This window comes from Sander lucioperca, chromosome 13, assembly GCF_008315115.2.
Source record: "Sander lucioperca isolate FBNREF2018 chromosome 13, SLUC_FBN_1.2, whole genome shotgun sequence".
NCBI lineage: Eukaryota > Metazoa > Chordata > Actinopteri > Perciformes > Percidae > Sander > Sander lucioperca.
The window spans coordinates 36,656,054-36,673,553 of NC_050185.1; the positions used below are offsets into that span (position 1 = coordinate 36,656,054).

Sequence of the window (17,500 nt, forward strand, 5' to 3'; positions counted from 1 at the left end):
TTCACTGACAGTAAAAACACCTCTTCCACCTCTTCCTCATCCCAGTCAGTCACCATAGTTCTAGTACTAGACTGATACACAGTCACCATAGTTCTAGTACTAGGCTGATACACAGTCACCATAGTTCTAGTACTAGGCTGATACACAGTCACCATAGTTCTAGTACTAGGCTGATACACAGTCACCATAGTTCTAGTACTAGGCTGATACACAGTCACCATAGTTCTAGTACTAGACTGAGGCACGTCTCCCCAACGTGACGTCATCACCGAATTGCGTTAAAAAACCCACTAAATGACTAAAACTGTAAAAACTGGCCTTTTACACTATTTGGTGACATTTTTAACAATGATATACATATGTTGAGTACTTTATGTACCCATTAATCAACAGTGGTGGTTAACCTGCAACATGGGCTTTAAATTGAAGATGTGGCAATTTGGTCAGCAACCATCCTCAGTAGCTTTCTGACATAGGTTATCATGTATCATGGTCCAAAGTTCCTGGACCTTTTCACAGGACCAGAGGGCATGAAGTAACTGGCCGTCCTGTCTTACTGTGTCTCTAATCATTAACGTGACTGTCCTTTATCTCCAAGTGGAAACGACTGTCTGCCTCTCCATGTTACCAACACTTTTTCCATGAGTTTTTTTGCTTTGACAAAGTGATCTCTAATGTTTTCCCCAACCCTCCAGCTAAATGCCTCTTCATACGACAGCCAGATTTCAACAGAGACAAAGCTAAATAACTCAGATAATGATTACAAGTCATTGTTGTGAAATCTTTTACTTTGTAGTTTATTTTTGTTGGTTAAACATGTATGTCTCTTTGTCGTTTTAAAGTGATGTTCTCTGTGTTTTTGAGGCTCCAGACGTGATAAACGTCCAGAGTAGAACTACAGCAGCTGGTGATGCATTCAACTCGCAGTGATGTGAAAGAGACAAGAAGAGCCAATGAGAAATGATGTTGTTTCCTCTGCAGATAAGAGGCTGAGCTTAGCAGCATGGATCAGTGTGAGGACAGAGGAACCATTCTGTGTGGGGAACAGGACCCCCAGTCAAAGCTCAGAGGTGAGACCACCATCTCTAACTGTCCAGCACTCACATCACTCCACCACCTGAAATACACAAACTTGTAGTGATGATCAAATTGAAAGACGTCATTAGTCCTGGAGTCTTCACAATGTTCCTATTCTCCCAGAAAGGGAATATAAATAACGAAGTACAGATACGTGAAAATTGTACTTAAGTACTGTAGCTAAGTATGTGTACTTTGTTACATTCCAACAGTGTCCAGCTGTCATCCTTTCTCACTACAGCCTAAAGTTACCTGCACATACAGGACATCACCATGATATCTAGAAGTACAACTAAGTCTTCAAATGCCTAAATAACGCTGCCCCTCCACCTCATTGCAAAACAATAACAAGACAGCAAAGCGGTACCAGATCCACCACCCGAGCTAAAAGGCAGTTGTAGTGTCCCTTTCCGTGGAACATAATTTTCCCAAACTGCCTTTTCAGTAAAAGGGGAAAAACGATGGAACTCTCTGCCAGACCACTTAAAAGGTATCCCAACATTAGCCACCAAATTGTGGCTAATTCAGGAACAATATTGCTCTCATATTTAGTTTTTACACTGTGCTCTCTTTGTATACTTTCTTTCCTTTTTCATTTCATTCCATTTTATTTCATCTCTCTCTTATTTTTAATAATGTTAATCTGTATTTTTATTTTTTAACCAAAAGCCCTACTACGGACAAGTGTCGTGAATTAGCTTAGTTTAAGCTTATCTATGTTTGTTGTATCTGTCCCTATCTAAATAAACCTTAATAATAACAACTATCATCATATAAGATGAACGAATATGCATAGGAAATTATTTCCCACTATCACCACCATTACTCACACTCAACCTCTGTCTGTGTTGTGTTGAAGCCCAGAGCAGCAGCTCACACCTGACTCTGCTGGACCTGAACCTGGACCTGGACCTGGACCTGGACCTGGACCTGGACCCAGCTGTGTGTCCATGAAGAGTGACCGGTCTAAGGGTTTACCTATGGCCTTCAAAGATGGACGTCACTCTGTTGATCCAAGGTGAGGATTTAAAACTGAGAAAAACAGACAACAGGATGTAGGTATCAGATTCTCAATTTGAGTCGTTGGTGTAAACTGTCAGCTTTCAGAACGCTGCAGTCCGGAGCATTGCAAGTATCTGCACGTTTCAACTCGTCTTGTCCAGAATCTTTGGTCTGAACTGGACTTTAGCAAGCAGGCCACCCATAATCCTTTACTAGGGCAGGTGGCCTTGCCAAGAATAACAGAACAGCAGGGGGCAATGCACAAGCAACCTGCTCCTTACCATGGATATCTGATATGGCGGGTGGATTGTGCCACGAATAACCTACTGAAGGAGTCGTGTGACTCTAATGTGTGGATAGACACCGTCGCCAGTGTACATCGTAGTTATTAAATACACCTTGGCGTCATCGCCAGATGTGCCCCCCCACCCCCCACAAACATTTTGAGTGAATTCAAGTCATTCAATATACAGTAGGCCTATGTTATAGCCTATAAAATGTCTTTTAATTCATTCAACATATACATGTTCCAGGCCCTTTATCCATTATTAAAGTTGCTCTAAAACTACTGACAGTATAAAAAGAATATGATGAATTAAATTGTAGTACATCATCAGCTTATGTGACCTGCACTGTTGGAAGAATGCATTGTAACTCTAACATTGATTGAACATTGGCGCCATCTACTGGATCATTTGCACTAATTGCCTTACTGTTTATAAGCTTCATAGATCTGTTTACATTATGTACGTATGTGTCTATGCATGTATACACTTTATTATATACACCTTCTATCTGTACATAGTAGTCAAACGTTCATGTTTAAAGTTACCATGTTCATCTTTGTTTTTACTCTTACTCCAAAAGTCCAAATGTTGAGGTACTTGTACTGTACTTGAGTCTTTTCTTTTCATGCCACTTTCTACTTCTACTCCGCTACATTTCAGAGAGAAATATTGGACTTTTTACTCCACTACATTCATCTGTTACAGCTTTAGTTACCAGTTCCTTTAGTTACTCCACTACATTCATCTGTTACAGCTTTAGTTACTAGTTACTTTAGTTACTCCACTACATTCATCTGTTACAGCTTTAGTTACTAGTTACTTTAGTTACTCCACTACATTCATCTGTTACAGCTTTAGTTACTAGTTACTTTACACATTAAGATTCCTGCACACAGAACACATGTAGTTTATAAATCTGATGTTTGATTCTAAAGTAAACTAGCCGACAATATAACGGCTACAAGATCACCTGAGATGATCAGATCATTACACACACAGCTGGTTGATCCTTCACACACTACAATGGGAGGATTCTTCTTTACTTTTAATACTTTAAGTAGATTTTCATGATGATACTTCCACTTTTATTTAAGTAACATTTTTTTATGCAGGAATATTCACTTGTAACAAAGTATATTTATAGTGTGGTATTAGTACTTTAACTGCAGTACAGTATCTTAATACTTCCATCCACAGCCACATTTAGACCAACCGCTGCACACTTTTAAATGTTTTATTTGTTTGAAGTGTTAGAAGAAGTTTAGATCAGTGTTGCATTTTAAGCCTAAAACATTTCTATATGTCTGAAGTCATGTTGTAGAGGGGTTGTATTACATGATAAATTATCATTAAAATGTGTGGTGTGGAACTAGTCTGGCTATCAGCAGACCAAGCTCAATCTTTTAAGATTGAACATTACAACAACAACAGTCTGGGGAGTCTGCTCTGTATTCTCTACTGCACAAGAGGGGTGATCAACGGGCATAGTTGAAATAACTCTGTACACAATTGGATATGACTGTGTGTGTGTGTGTTTGTGTGTGTGTGTGTGTGTGTGTGTGTGTGTGTGTGTGTGTGTGTGTGTGTGTGTGGGTGTGCGTGCGTGTGTGTGTGTGCGTGTGTGTGTGTGTGTGTGTGTGTGTGTGTGTGTGTGTGTGTGTGGGTGTGCGTGCGTGTGTGTGTGTGTGTGTGTGTGTGTGTGTGTGTGTGTGTGTGGGTGTGCGTGCGTGTGTGTCTGTGTGTGTATATTGAAGATAATTTGATCCATAAAAAGTAGATATTTTAAGACCAAACCAAAAAAATCCCTTAAATTGATTTCTTGACTTGAAAAGTGAATTAGAGATAGCCCAAGGGCGTAAATCCCAGGGGGGTCAGTCACAAAAAATGCTTTTTAAGTTTAGGAACATTTTCAGTTCCCCCCTCCTTTGCCTCACAGTGGTTTGGTCCACTGCCTGCTGTAGTTAGGATCTGCACTCGACTCACAGTCACATCAGGTAGTGACATTATGTAGTAAGTAGGTGGTTCAAGGCTGTTTTATTCACATTAAACATCGGATGACGTTCTTTTCTCAAATAGAAATGATGCTGAGTAATTCATGAATTAGTTATGACAAAAAGTTTGCTATGTTATTAATATAATGTAACAAACAGAAATACAATAAATACAACCAACATTAGGTTTAAGATGAAATTAAAATGTGTTGGAACTGTGAGCTGAAGGCTGGCAGCAGCAGCTCTCTATCTGATAACACGTGTGTGTGTGTCTGTGTGTATGTGTGTGTGTGTGTGTGTGTGTGTGTGTGTGTGTGTAATGTTTTTAGTGACATACAGCTGTGTGTGGAGCTCTCTATCTGATAACTAATGAATGTTTGGATGGACCACTAATCTGCAAATGAAAACATCAGTATTTTGCTAGTAGAGTCTGTGAATATCTGAAGAAAGAATAAACAAATTTTGAAATATATATTACTTTCCACGAGTAATTCCAGAGAGGTTAATCCACGATTGAACGGCTATTTAGTCATCTTTTCTGGATGAAAAAACAATATTCTGTACGGTTTTTTTTTTCGTGGTGGTCAGCACGTTTTTTAAACTAATGTATTTCAATGGGAAGCATCTTTCGTGATCACAGCACGTCTACGGTAGCGAGTTGTATGAAATGCCGAAAATCCGCGCAGGGAGGTTGGTTGGCGTGGAGGATGGATCAAACAACACAGGACTTTCACCCAGGAGACCAGGGTTCATGTCCTGCATGTCACGTTTCCTTTCCCCTTTGTTCTTTTCCTAAACCCAACCTTCCCCGTTGTTCTTTTCCTAAACCCAACCTTCCCCGTTGTTCTTTCCTAAACCCAACCTTCCCCGTTGTTCTTTTCCTAAACCCAACCTTCCCCGTTGTTCTTTCCTAAACCCAACCTTCCCCGTTGTTCTTTTCCTAAACCCAACCTTCCCCGTTCTTCTTTTCCTAAACCCAACCTTCCCCATTCTTCTTTTCCTAAACCCAACCTTCCCCGTTGTTCTTTTCCTAAACCCAACCTTCCCCGTTGTTCTTTTCCTAAACCCAACCTTCCCCGTTCTTCTTTTCCTAAACCCAACCTTCCCCGTTGTTCTTTCCTAAACCCAACCGTTGCATTGTTGTCCCGCGTCCCCCAGAGACGTCGGGTCGTGTCCCGGCGTGTGACGTTTCCTTTCCCCGTTGTTCTTTTCCTAAACCCACCCTCCGTATAGATGCTTCCCATTACGTGCTTTACGAGAAATTGTTATCGTGTGATAACTGGAAATGATGTTTGCGACTTCAACAGATGACGAGTCCGGTGATTTCAGATCAAATGCAGCTTTATTCAAACAGTGAACAAACTCACATGACAGTGAGACAACCGTTGAGCATACAAAATGTCTTCTCAAGGGTGACTAACATGAACATCAGAATGGATCCTTTTTATACTCTTTTTTTGTCCAGAAATATCAGACAGCAAGAAAACACTTAAACAGCATTCCAGCAGTAATAATGAACAAATACAGAACAAGCAACATAAGAGAATACGTGGAAAGATTTCTTTGGGAAAGAATGGTGTGTTATGGTTGGCTATAGTGTAATGAGTAGAGGTGGGTTTCAATCCCACTGTGTGTTTGTGAGTGTGTGTGTGTGTGTGTGTGTGTGTGTGTGTGATTACTATCAGTTGATATTAGCTTTTTTAACACGCAGTGGAAGGCCGTTACAAAGGTTAGGGGCATGGTAGGTCAATACTCTTTAACAAACAGATTTTTTGTTTACTAGGGGAATGACCGGGAGACCAGCATCAAGGGAGCGGAGTGTGTGGGCCAGACTGCCGGTGTAAACGGTGTAATAAGCTTAGATAAATAAGGTGGTGCCAGCAAACAAAGTTCTGAATCTGAACAATTTCTGGGAGTCACTCCAACTGGGTTAGATAAATGATTGGACGAGCATGAGGAGATTAAGTGACCTCATATGGAGTTGTCGTTTCAGGTATGACGAAATGTTTGTGCCTGTTTTCTTTATGTGTAAAAGGAACGACTGCTGAAGGAAAGTAAGTCATTTTTCTGCAAAAAATTTGCTCAGGGTCTTTTGATTGAATAAAGATCTATTATTGGACCATGTGGTCACCCTGAAGATTTTTTGATTTGACAAATCGGGTTCTGGACCGCAGGGTACGACATAAGCAATGGCCCGATGGACAGGGGCCAGTAAAACAATATGTCGTGCAAGTTGATTGGCCAGTCGCTGGTCTGTTCGGGCCAGTGATATTGTTTGTGCCAATCAAAGTCACAAGTCAGTCATTTGTAATGTGATGCTGACGTTAAGTGCAATTTGATTGCAAATTACTATAAACGACCGCCACAAACACAAAAAGCAACTTAAACCCAGCCAGACCGGAGCAGCTTGCCCACTCTCCTGCTTCGCCGGAAGCTAGCTCGTAATATTAGCGTACGTTGCGGTCCCTCCGCCAGACAGCAGCATGGTCTGGCTGGGTACGAATTACTGCAGCTGCTGTTTGCTGCTTTACGCTCTCCTCCTGGCGAAGTAGGCTCCTACAAGCTGGGAGTAAAGCGGAGGGACGCTAATTACTAGCTAACGTTAGCTAACTGCAAAGTAAGCTTCCCCAGTGCTGCGTTCACATGCTGTCGGGAAATTTTGCAATTATTTTAAAATTATTTTAAAATGAACTCTTAATGTAGCCCAGTAAACATAGCTGGGGAAATTAACATATATACCAAAACCATATCACAAGTAATCAATGACTCTAAAAAAAATACACGATTCATGATGACAATCATCGACATTAAAAGTTTATAAGGAGTGAGTGAAGTATCATGGCCTTGACACAGTGAACCCTAACCCTGATCTACTGGGCCGAGACGGGGGGGGGATGTTATGTTGGACAATGGACTGTCAATCATAACTAAGACCACTCCCCTTTCCAAGGTATATAAGGGCCTGTGACTCACTTTTCCCTCCAAACCAATCCAGGCAGAACAAAGAGTATTGATGTGAGTATAAGGGATATTTCAACCTGTACTGTGTTTTGCCTGAAAGTTTGATATATTTGGTTTATGCTAGATTGCAGAAAATTTAAATACGGATTGTGGATGCATTAGTAAATCCAGGTGAAGTTTAACCTTATTTGTTATTATTGAGTGTTTAATAGTATTCAGATCTGTGACATTTTCTTTCAGTGACAGTCATCAGCTTGTTCTTCTCCTCTGTGTCAGCCAATCACCACCTCAGCAAAGGTAATCATATTTCAATTTATCGTCACAATTTCATCTAATTTTGCTTTTAATGATAACAAATCCTGTCTTTATCTAGAGGACATTTTCTATTTTGAGAAAACAGTCATTAATCATTTACATTTTAAATATTAGATAATCTATCAAATAGTTATATCACCATATATGGTGATATAATACTTATAATTTGATAAATGGCTCATTAATGATCAATTGCAGTCATTCATTGTCTGACATTATTTCCTTGTATACAGTATGTTGACTTTGTTTAACGTCTTTCCACAGATGGCATCAGTCTTTCCGTTTGCTTTGTTGCTCTGTTTGTCCAGCGGACTGTTGACTGCATATGTAAGTACACTCTTAAGAAATAAATCTGTATATTATAGAAAAAGTTCATCCCTGGACTTTGTCCTGTAATTAAAAAAGGAAATTTGGTGTGTAGCTACAGTAAAAATACATTTTCTGTTATTATAAACAGTTTCTAATAAACAGGTAACAATCTTCACTTTTGAGTAAATGTTGGCCCTGTTCAGCAGATGTTATTGCACATATAGATACAAATGCTCATATGATGATGCTAATTACTTATGTTTTTGTTTACTTCCAGGTTGTGCTGTTTGCAGCACATTAAAGTCAAGGTGCTGCCTTCACGGGAATGGGTCGTCAGACTATCATCTTATATAAACTCCGTACTGCAGCGTTATAAATCGGGTTTTGTTGTGAAGTTTAAAGTCGTCATTAAACAGTAACATCATTTATTTTGTATTATTATAAGTCTATGAACATATCCATGGAACATTTTTCATAAAATCATATGTTTTTGATAGCAATATTAACCGCAATAATAGACCTAATAACAACAATAGTCATCAAAATAATAATAGGGCCTATTAGCCATTTTAGCGCATTGTGTGCAACTTTGATAACACACAACGTCCCACTGGACTTCCTGTCAATACTCATTAATATTTAGGGCAATTGGCCTACATCTTATTTGATGGGGGGCGGTAAGGGACTGGACAAAGGATCGGGGGGCGCTCGCCCAACCACAGGTTGAGAACCACTGCCGTAAATGAACGTCGTCGATATAGACCAGTCTGATTGTTTTTGGCTTGTTTGTTCATACAGGGTCAAGCTTCCTGCCCTACTGGTTGGACTCAGTTTGGCTCTGGCTGTTTCAGCTTCAACCTCGATGCAAAGAGTTGGATCGATGGAGAGGTACAGCAGTCGTATCTACCAAAAGACATGCATGCTAAATACCAGTGTACTCTAATACTACACTGCAGTAAAACTACTAGAAAAAAGATCAAACACTCCGGAGACCTGAACACCCGTTGATACCGATGATACATACTTTAATTTATGTAACATTTCCAATGCAGAAGATTTACTGTAACAGAGTATTTTTACAGTGTGGTATTAGTACTTTTATTGAAGTAAAGGATCTGAATACTTCTACCACATAAGTATTAAAATGTGCCCTGTGACTGTATAACTGCCCTGAGATCTGTTAATAATGTGATTATGTTTTTGTTTATTTCTAAACGTTTTAAACTGATTATATTGTCTCCATTAGACCTTCTGCCAGACCACTGGTGGGACACTGGCTTCCATCCACTCAGCTGAGGAATATACATTCATCAGAAACTACATTCACCAAGTGACCGGTACAGACAAACCTGCCTGGATCGGAGGCTTTGACGCAGTGCAGGTAAGACTTTTATCATCACACAGGAAGTGATGTCGCTCGTCTTTCAGCCTGTTCTCATGAACTACTCCTACATATATCTCTGAAAATTAAAGCTCTGTAATCTGTATGTATTCCATATTTATTACTGTTGGCATCACATTGACTGCTGCTGTATAAGAGTGTGAAGATCCTGAGTGGATTTTTCTAATCTTAACTACTTGTTTTGGTGTCTAAACTTAACTGTCGTAGCTGTATGACGCTCACTTTCTCTCAGCTAAACTCAACTGCAACGCTGAAAGGACCGCTACCTTGCGGTGCTCTCTACCCGGCTCATAGTCACCGTTTCTCAGCTAAATTTATCTGTAAAGACTGCTTACCTTAACTGTCATGTGACCGGCATCATACAAAGTGTTGTAGTAGTGGACACCAAAATACTAAATACAGCACTCAGTGGGAATCAGTGCACCACTGCTTGTCATTGTAGCCTATTACTGTACGTAGCTTTCATGCCAGTGATGTTGACATATTTGCCTTCTTGCAAAGAATTGGATCCAGAATCAGAAATGCTTTAATGCAAATTTTATTGATTCCATTGATTCTTATTTTGAAACTGTGGCTGAAAACTGAAATACTGTAAATATTACACAAAATACATGTAAACCAAAATAAAATCTATTAGAGTATAAGAAATTAAGAAAATAAAAATAAAATCTATTACAGTAAAGTATAAACATCTATTACTGTAGAGTATAAGAAATAGCCACTATTGATACTCAGTCTCTTCTGTCTTAGACCTCTTCCATCCATGTTGGCAGAGAACAACACAGACGCTGCACCTTTAAGGTCTGCAGACTGACTGTTAAAGAACAACACAGACGCTGCACCCTTAAGGTCTACAGACTGACTGCTAAAGAACAACACAGACGCTGCACCTTTAAGGTCTGCAGACTGACTGTTAAAGAACAACACAGACGCTGCACCTTTAAGGTCTGTAGACTGACTAGTAAAGAACAACACAGACGCTGCACCTTTAAGGTCTGCAGACTGACTGTTAAAGAACAACACAGACGCTGCACCTTTAAGGTCTGCAGACTGACTGTTAAAGAACAACACAGACACTGCACCTTTAAGGTCTACAGACTGACTGCTAAAGAACAACACAGACGCTGCACCTTTAAGGTCTGTAGACTGACTGTTAAAGAACAACACAGACGCTGCACCTTTAAGGTCTGCAGACTGACTGTTAAAGAACAACACAGACACTGCACCTTTAAGGTCTGCAGACTGACTGTTAAAGAACAACACAGACGCTGCACCTTTAAGGTCTGCAGACTGACTGTTAAAGAACAACACAGACGCTGCACCTTTAAGGTCTGCAGACTGACTGTTAAAGAACAACACAGACGCTGCACCTTTAAGGTCTACAGACTGACTGCTAAAGAACAACACAGACGCTGCACCTTTAAGGTCTGTAGACTGACTAGTAAAGAACAACACAGACGCTGCACCTTTAAGGTCTGTAGACTGACTAGTAAAGAACAACACAGACGCTGCACCTTTAAGGTCTGCAGACTGACTGCTAAAGAACAACACAGACGCTGCACCTTTAAGGTCTACAGACTGACTGCTAGTTGAAGATTAGTGTGAAGGAGCATCAAACAGGTGCTTCAGTGATTTCATACTGATGGAGGTAGTTTCTAATAGTTAGGAACAGATGGTTTCTGTTTGGTTACCATAGCTACAACAATGGAGTTTGGACTGCTTGAATGACATCCGTGTTAACTGTTCTGCTAAAGGGTGTGTGTGTGTGTGTGTGTGTGGGTGGGGGGGGGGGGGGGGGGGGGGTTGAGAAAGGGTTAACACATTTGCCAGAGGTGTCTTCTGCTCTGTTGAGACGTGATGATGAAAACCGAGTGGATCCCAGTTTCTTTAAGCAGGTCAAAGCATAACAATTCCACGTAAGGAGGTTGGTTGGGGGGGAAGACGGGTCAAACACAGGACTTTCACCCAGGAGACCGGGGATCGTGTCCTGTATGTCACGTTTCCTAAAGTCGCTTTCTTCTTTTCCGTCCCGTTGTTGTCGTGTGTCACAGAACCGTAAGCCCACCCACAACCTTTTCCTTAACTTAAGGGGCCGTGTTTATTTAACGGAATTCTTCCGTGCGCTCATCACGGAATGTTTTGCGATTCCGTGAAACTGCCTCAGATTTTGAGTTAAGGAGCCGTGTTCATTTCACGGAATTCTGTGAGACCAGGTTGGGAATGCTGTCTTCTGTCCTCTGCTGGCTGTAGAAAGAATTGACCCATTTGAGAATAATACAGTTTTTTTGGATTGCTTAAGCACGATTTTCAAAACAGGGCCCGTGTTTTCAAAACACTACACCCAATTAGCACAACCACACACCCAATTAGCAAAAGACTACAGATCATTTGCATAATTAAACACTCTTGTAAAAACTATACACTTCTGTTTTTAAACAGAAGTGTATGTATGAAACACACGTTTCACATTACTATACTCTGTTTGCACGAGTTACACTCTGCTGTGATAAACCTAAAACACTTTTAGCACTTCTACTTCCCTATGATTAGAGTAGGCTACCATCAACAAAGTACAAATATAATGTAAATTCACCAAACACTACACAAGACCAATGTTGCAGACTGAAGAAACTCATTTATTTCTCAACACGCCCAAAATGTTGACATGGAGATTCATAATACTGTAACAAAATGTCACTTTACGTATTGTACTGTAAGTTTACTGTAAAGAACTAGACATTGTCTCTTCACCTAGCTGGATCTGGCCAGAGAATTTCATCAACATCGCAGGCAATGTTGTCATTAGCAAGACACCTTGGAAAGAAACGTCTTGAATGACGAATCCATCCTTGCATTTTTTCAAGGCCTCCTCCATGGCTTGGATGAGGGGTACCTCAGCCTGGAGACGGAGATCATATACCTTCCACCGCCATGCCCAGAAAAACTCTTCTATAGGGTTGAGGAATGGAGAGTATGGTGGAAGATATAGGACGGTGAAATGTGGATGTTGCTGAAACCAGTTCTGAACCAGAGCAGAGCGCTGGAAAGACACATTGTCCCAGACAACAATGTATTGCATATGATTGATTTGATTTGCTGCTGTTATGTTGTGCAATTGGTCCAAGAATGTAAGTATGAGTGCTGTGTTGTAAGGGCCCATATGGGCATGGCAGTGGAGGACTCCAGTCTGTGTAATGGCTGCACAGAGTGTTATATTACCCCCACGTTGCCCTGGGACATTGACTATAGCCCTGTGGCCAATGATGTTTCTTCCCCTCCTTCGTGTTCTCGTCAGGTTGAACTCAGCCTCATCTACGTAATGAACTCATGCTGGATCTCCTCTCCATCCATTCGTAAAACTCTCTGAAGAACAGTGTCAGGCAAAACTGTGTAGTTCAGTGTAGATGTAGTATACATATTACAGTACAGTAAAAGATTATGAGACAGTATGCAAGATCACACTGCTAAAGTGAATACATACCTCTGCATAATCATGCCGCAGTCGCTTCACCCTTTCGGAATTGCGCTCGAAAGGCACTCGATAAATTTGCTTCATTTGAATATGTTTTTCTTTTAGGATGCGTGCCAGTGTTGATGTTGAGACCTGATGGATATCGTTGAAACTGGCGTGGTTATTGACAATGTTAGTTTGGAGCTGATTGAGTGTTATAGCATTGTTGGCCAAAACCATGTTTACTATCTCCCTCTCTTGCTGTTCTGTGAACATAGGAGGCCTTCCCCCTTGTCGTTCCTGACCCTCAATCCTATGTAGAAAAAACAAACACTATACAATAGTACAGTAATTTCACAGGAAAAGGTAACAGATGTGCTGATAGTGCATAGAATACAGTACTGTAAGCAGTTACTGAAACCGTGCAGATGTTTTTGATATGATGATATTTTTACAATACCTATTTTCCAGTCGAAATGTTCTTATCACACTTCCCACTGTGTATCGGCTTAGATTTGGCTGTACTCGCAGTCCAGCCTCCCTCAGCGTCAGGCCGTGGTTGACAACGTGGTCAACCAGTGTTGCGCGGATCTCATTTGTCAGATTCGGTCTTCTTTGAGCACCTTCTTGTCTTCCTCTTCCTCTACCTCTACCTCTACCTCTACCTCTACCTCCAGCATGGCCTCCATCTCTTCCTCTTCCTCTGTTGATTCCTCTTCCTCCCCTTCCTCCTCCTCCTCGTTCTCCTCGTTCTCCTCTTCGTCTTACTCTTTCTCTGACTCTTTCCATTGTGCTTGAAGACCGATGAACTCACCTGCTGCTTTTTATAGTGCTCATACACCTGATTGGTGTGTCTACAATTAAGCAAACAAGTGTTTGCACACCTGGTGACTGTGTTGAACCAATTGGTTGGACGGTGCGGTAATTTGACAGTCAGTGCTTTGGTATTGCAAGGAAGTGACTTCATGATAGATTTTTGTGTGTAATGTATGTTAAGTGTGTTTAGTGTTTTGCAAATCACTGTGTGGAGAGTTTTGCAACAAGTGTGAGGTTGACAATGTGCTTATAGTTGTGCAAATATGGGCTGATGTTTTGCTTCTTGAGTGTAAGGTTTTGCTAATAGTGTACTACTTTTAATTTTAGTGTGTAAGCAATCCAAAAAAACTGTAAAGTTTGTGTTGTAGCGTTTGTGTTTGTGTTGTTGCTTTTGTGTTTGTGTTGAACCGTCTCGGCCAGTGTAGATAGCCAATCAGCAGAGGCGTGTCTGTAAACTCGTGGTAATGAAAAGGCAAGGGACGGACGGGCCCACGACTCATTTAACATCAGTATACATGTATACAGAAGAAAGAACTGATGTCATCTATGAAATAAGGACTAATTACTCTGATTCCTACACTGGTTTCACATTTTAGCTGATCGTCTTACCAACATACACTGTGTGTGTGTGTGTGTGTGTGTGTGTGTGTGTGTGTGTGTGTGTGTGTGTGTGTGTGTGTGTCTGTCTGTGTGTGTGTGTGTGTGTGTCTGTGTGTGTGTGTGTGTGTGTGTGTCTGTGTGTGTGTGTGTGTGTGTGTGTGTCTGTCTGTGTGTGTGTGTGTCTGTCTATTTGTCTGTTTGTGTGTGTGTCTGTCTGTGTGTGTGTGTGTGTGTGTGTGCGTGCGTGCGTGCGTATCTGTGTTTGTGTGTGTGTCTGTGTGTATCAGGAGAAGTTAACCCTCTCCTTGATTTCATGTTGTTTATGGAGAAGGAGAACTAGGAAATGAGTCGGAGGGAGGGGGGGGGGATGCAGCGCTACCAAGCCACGGCCGAGAGACGTGTAGTTACATCTTTAGAGAGGTGACGTCAGGCTACGGCGTAGGGTCGGTATCTCTACGTACCTATGCCGTAGGGTCGGTATCTCCACGTACCTATGCCGTAGGGTCGGTATCTCTACGTACCTATGCCGTAGGGTCGGTATCTCCTCGTACCTACGCCGTAGGGTCGGTATCTCTACGTACCTATGCCGTAGGGTCGGTATCTCTACGTACCTATGCCGTAGGGTCGGTATCTCTACGTACCTATGCCGTAGGGTCGGTATCTCCTCGTACCTATGCCGTAGGGTCGGTATCTCCACGTACCTATGCCGTAGGGTCGGTATCTCTACGTACCTATGCCGTAGGGTCGGTATCTCCTCGTACCTACGCCGTAGGGTCGGTATCTCTACGTACCTATGCCGTAGGGTCGGTATCTCTACGTACCTATGCCGTAGGGTCGGTATCTCTACGTACCTATGCCGTAGGGTCGGTATCTCCTCGTACCTATGCCGTAGGGTCGGTATCTCCACGTACCTATGCCGTAGGGTCGGTATCTCTACGTACCTATGCCGTAGGGTCGGTATCTCCTCGTACCTACGCCGTAGGGTCGGTATCTCTACGTACCTACGCCGTAGGGTCGGTATCTCCTCGTACCTACGCCGTAGGGTCGGTATCTCTACGTACCTACGCCGTAGGGTCGGTATCTCCTCGTACCTACGCCGTAGGGTCGGTATCTCTACGTACCTATGCCGTAGGGTCGGTATCTCTACGTACCTACGTACGTGACCACGGAGATTTAACATAGAAGGTTGTTTCCCTTTCTTTCTGTTTTACAGGAAGCATGTTAACCAAAGTCTGGGAAATCACGGTAAATACACACACACACACACACACACACACACACCCACACACACACACACACACACACACACACACACACACACACACACACACACACACACACACACACACACACACACACACCCACACACAGACACACACACACACACACAGACACACAGACAGAAAAATGACCAGAAAGAACCTACAGATGAGACAAGAAGTGAAATAATCAGCCAGAAACATTTAGTTTACCAATGTGCAACATTTTCAGATTATTTAATCCTTCCTCAGGCAACGGCAGACTATATATATATATATATATATATATATATATATATATATATATATATATATATATATATGTGTCAACATGTCTCAACACGTAGAGCTAACATCCCGTTTTATTTAGGTAACCTGTTTGGTTTTGCTACATGTTCGGGATTATCCATAACTAAAATTTAACTTGTGTATATCTTTCCTCCGTCCAGTAGAACAACAAGGCGAGCCTGTAAAGAGAAGATTTCCTGAATAAATAATCCCGTTCTAGCCCCTCGCTGCTCTTCTTCTCGTTTCATTTCCTGCCTCCGACCTGGGCTGTCTCCTCCGTCACACGTCCTCCTCTCCTCCTAAAAATACTAAATACAAATAAAGAAGATCTGCTGTCACAGTCCTGCAGAGCAGCAGCCATGAAATCTTCCTGCTGCTGCTCCGTCTTTACACTCAGATATCTGAATATATAAATAATAACTTCATGTCCCCAGAGGATGAATCCTGCTGAGTCAGTTTTTTTATTTTATTTTCTTTAACGTCACGGTGACAGTTGGAGGAGGAAGGATTTATTCACAGCAGTTCTTATCCTGCTTCCAATGACTCACCTTTATTATTCCTACAGTCTAAACCGGAGAATGTGTGTGTGAGTCTGTGTGTGTGTGTGTGTGTGTGTGTGTGTCTGTGTATGTGTGTGTGTGTCTGTGTCTCTGTGTGTGTCTGTGTGACACCTTACTTCCTGCTCCCGTCAGAACTACTACGGCCACCAGAGGGCGCCGCCACTACAAACCTAAATATAGGTGGTAATTGCTGCTTGAACAGACGTCTCCAGGGAGAGTTTTTCAGAGAGGACGGTGTATTTCTATCTGCTGTACAAACTGACACACAGAGAACTCATCTCCCCAGGCAGACACACACTCAGAGCCAAGAGTGGCTCATCTGCACCGACATATGGACACACACACACACACACACACACACACACACACAAACACACACTGACTCACACACACACACACGCACACGCACACGCACACGCACACACACTTACTCTCACACACACACACACACACACACACACTGATTCATAATCTGCTCAGAGAGTTGCAGCAGGGACATAATCCAGTGGGACCCAAGTCTGTCACTGCAGCACCCCGTATTTAACTTCAACAACAAGCTCCAGCAGCCAATCACACGCTGCATCCCAAACATTCATCGTTCATCTTCTACGTCTGTAACTCGGAGACAAGGAACACCCACCATGAGGCATCAGTTATTCCTTTGTCTGTCTCACACATATTCACATCCTTTCTTTAAATAAAGCAACATCACAAGTTAAAAATGCATTTCTTCCTTCACAAGAAGTCCTACATTCACACGTGTGTAAATAGAAATAGTAATTGTTCCGGTGCTGCCGGATGTCCGTCCCCTTCCTCTGTCTCTGTGTTGGCGTTCTAACCTCCGGTGGATTTATGAGGACTATGGTTAACTGCTCCTCAGATCTCTGCAGGGTAAACTCCCAAGACTATTTAGCAGAGGCACCGTGGCTCCCTCCGGAGCTTAGATGATTGTGATTGGTTTAAAGTGACTATATGTAACTTTTTAATTTTTCTGTCATTTTTCATACAATGATCTTAAATTAGTGATTTTCAACCACTGTGCCACTATTTTTTTATTGTGTTACTGCAAATAATTTGCCATTGTTGCACATCTGTGCCTGCAATGTGATGACTGGCAGAGAAATTAAATTCTATGCCGTGTCAGTAGGTGGCAGTATAGCGCAATAATGACTTAGTAGCTGA

The 17,500-nt window shown here is 41.9% G+C and overlaps 2 protein-coding genes across 4 annotated transcripts in view; one reads left to right on the forward strand and one right to left on the reverse strand.

Moving 5' to 3' along the window:
* Positions 1 to 17,500, reverse strand: part of LOC116036424 (bromodomain-containing protein DDB_G0280777-like) — a 1,700,590-nt gene that overhangs the window by 1,391,671 nt on the left and 291,419 nt on the right. The window lies entirely within an intron of this gene.
* The window catches only part of LOC116061960 (galactose-specific lectin nattectin-like), a 20,594-nt gene continuing 10,360 nt past the window's right edge, over positions 7,267 to 17,500 (forward strand). The window contains exons 1-6 of one of the 3 annotated variants that reach the window (XM_031316332.2): positions 7,267 to 7,372; positions 7,559 to 7,615; positions 7,898 to 7,960; positions 8,741 to 8,830; positions 9,189 to 9,323; positions 15,425 to 15,451. In XM_031316332.2, coding sequence (XP_031172192.1) covers positions 7,898 to 7,960; positions 8,741 to 8,830; positions 9,189 to 9,323; positions 15,425 to 15,436 — 300 coding nt within the window. In that variant the 5' untranslated portion in view covers positions 7,267 to 7,372; positions 7,559 to 7,615 and the 3' untranslated portion in view covers positions 15,437 to 15,451. Of the gene's footprint in view, positions 7,373 to 7,537; positions 7,616 to 7,897; positions 7,961 to 8,740; positions 8,831 to 9,188; positions 9,324 to 11,152; positions 11,158 to 15,424; positions 15,452 to 17,500 lie in introns of those variants that run through there. The other 2 variants (XR_004899155.1, XR_004899156.1) reach the window with 2 other exon arrangements.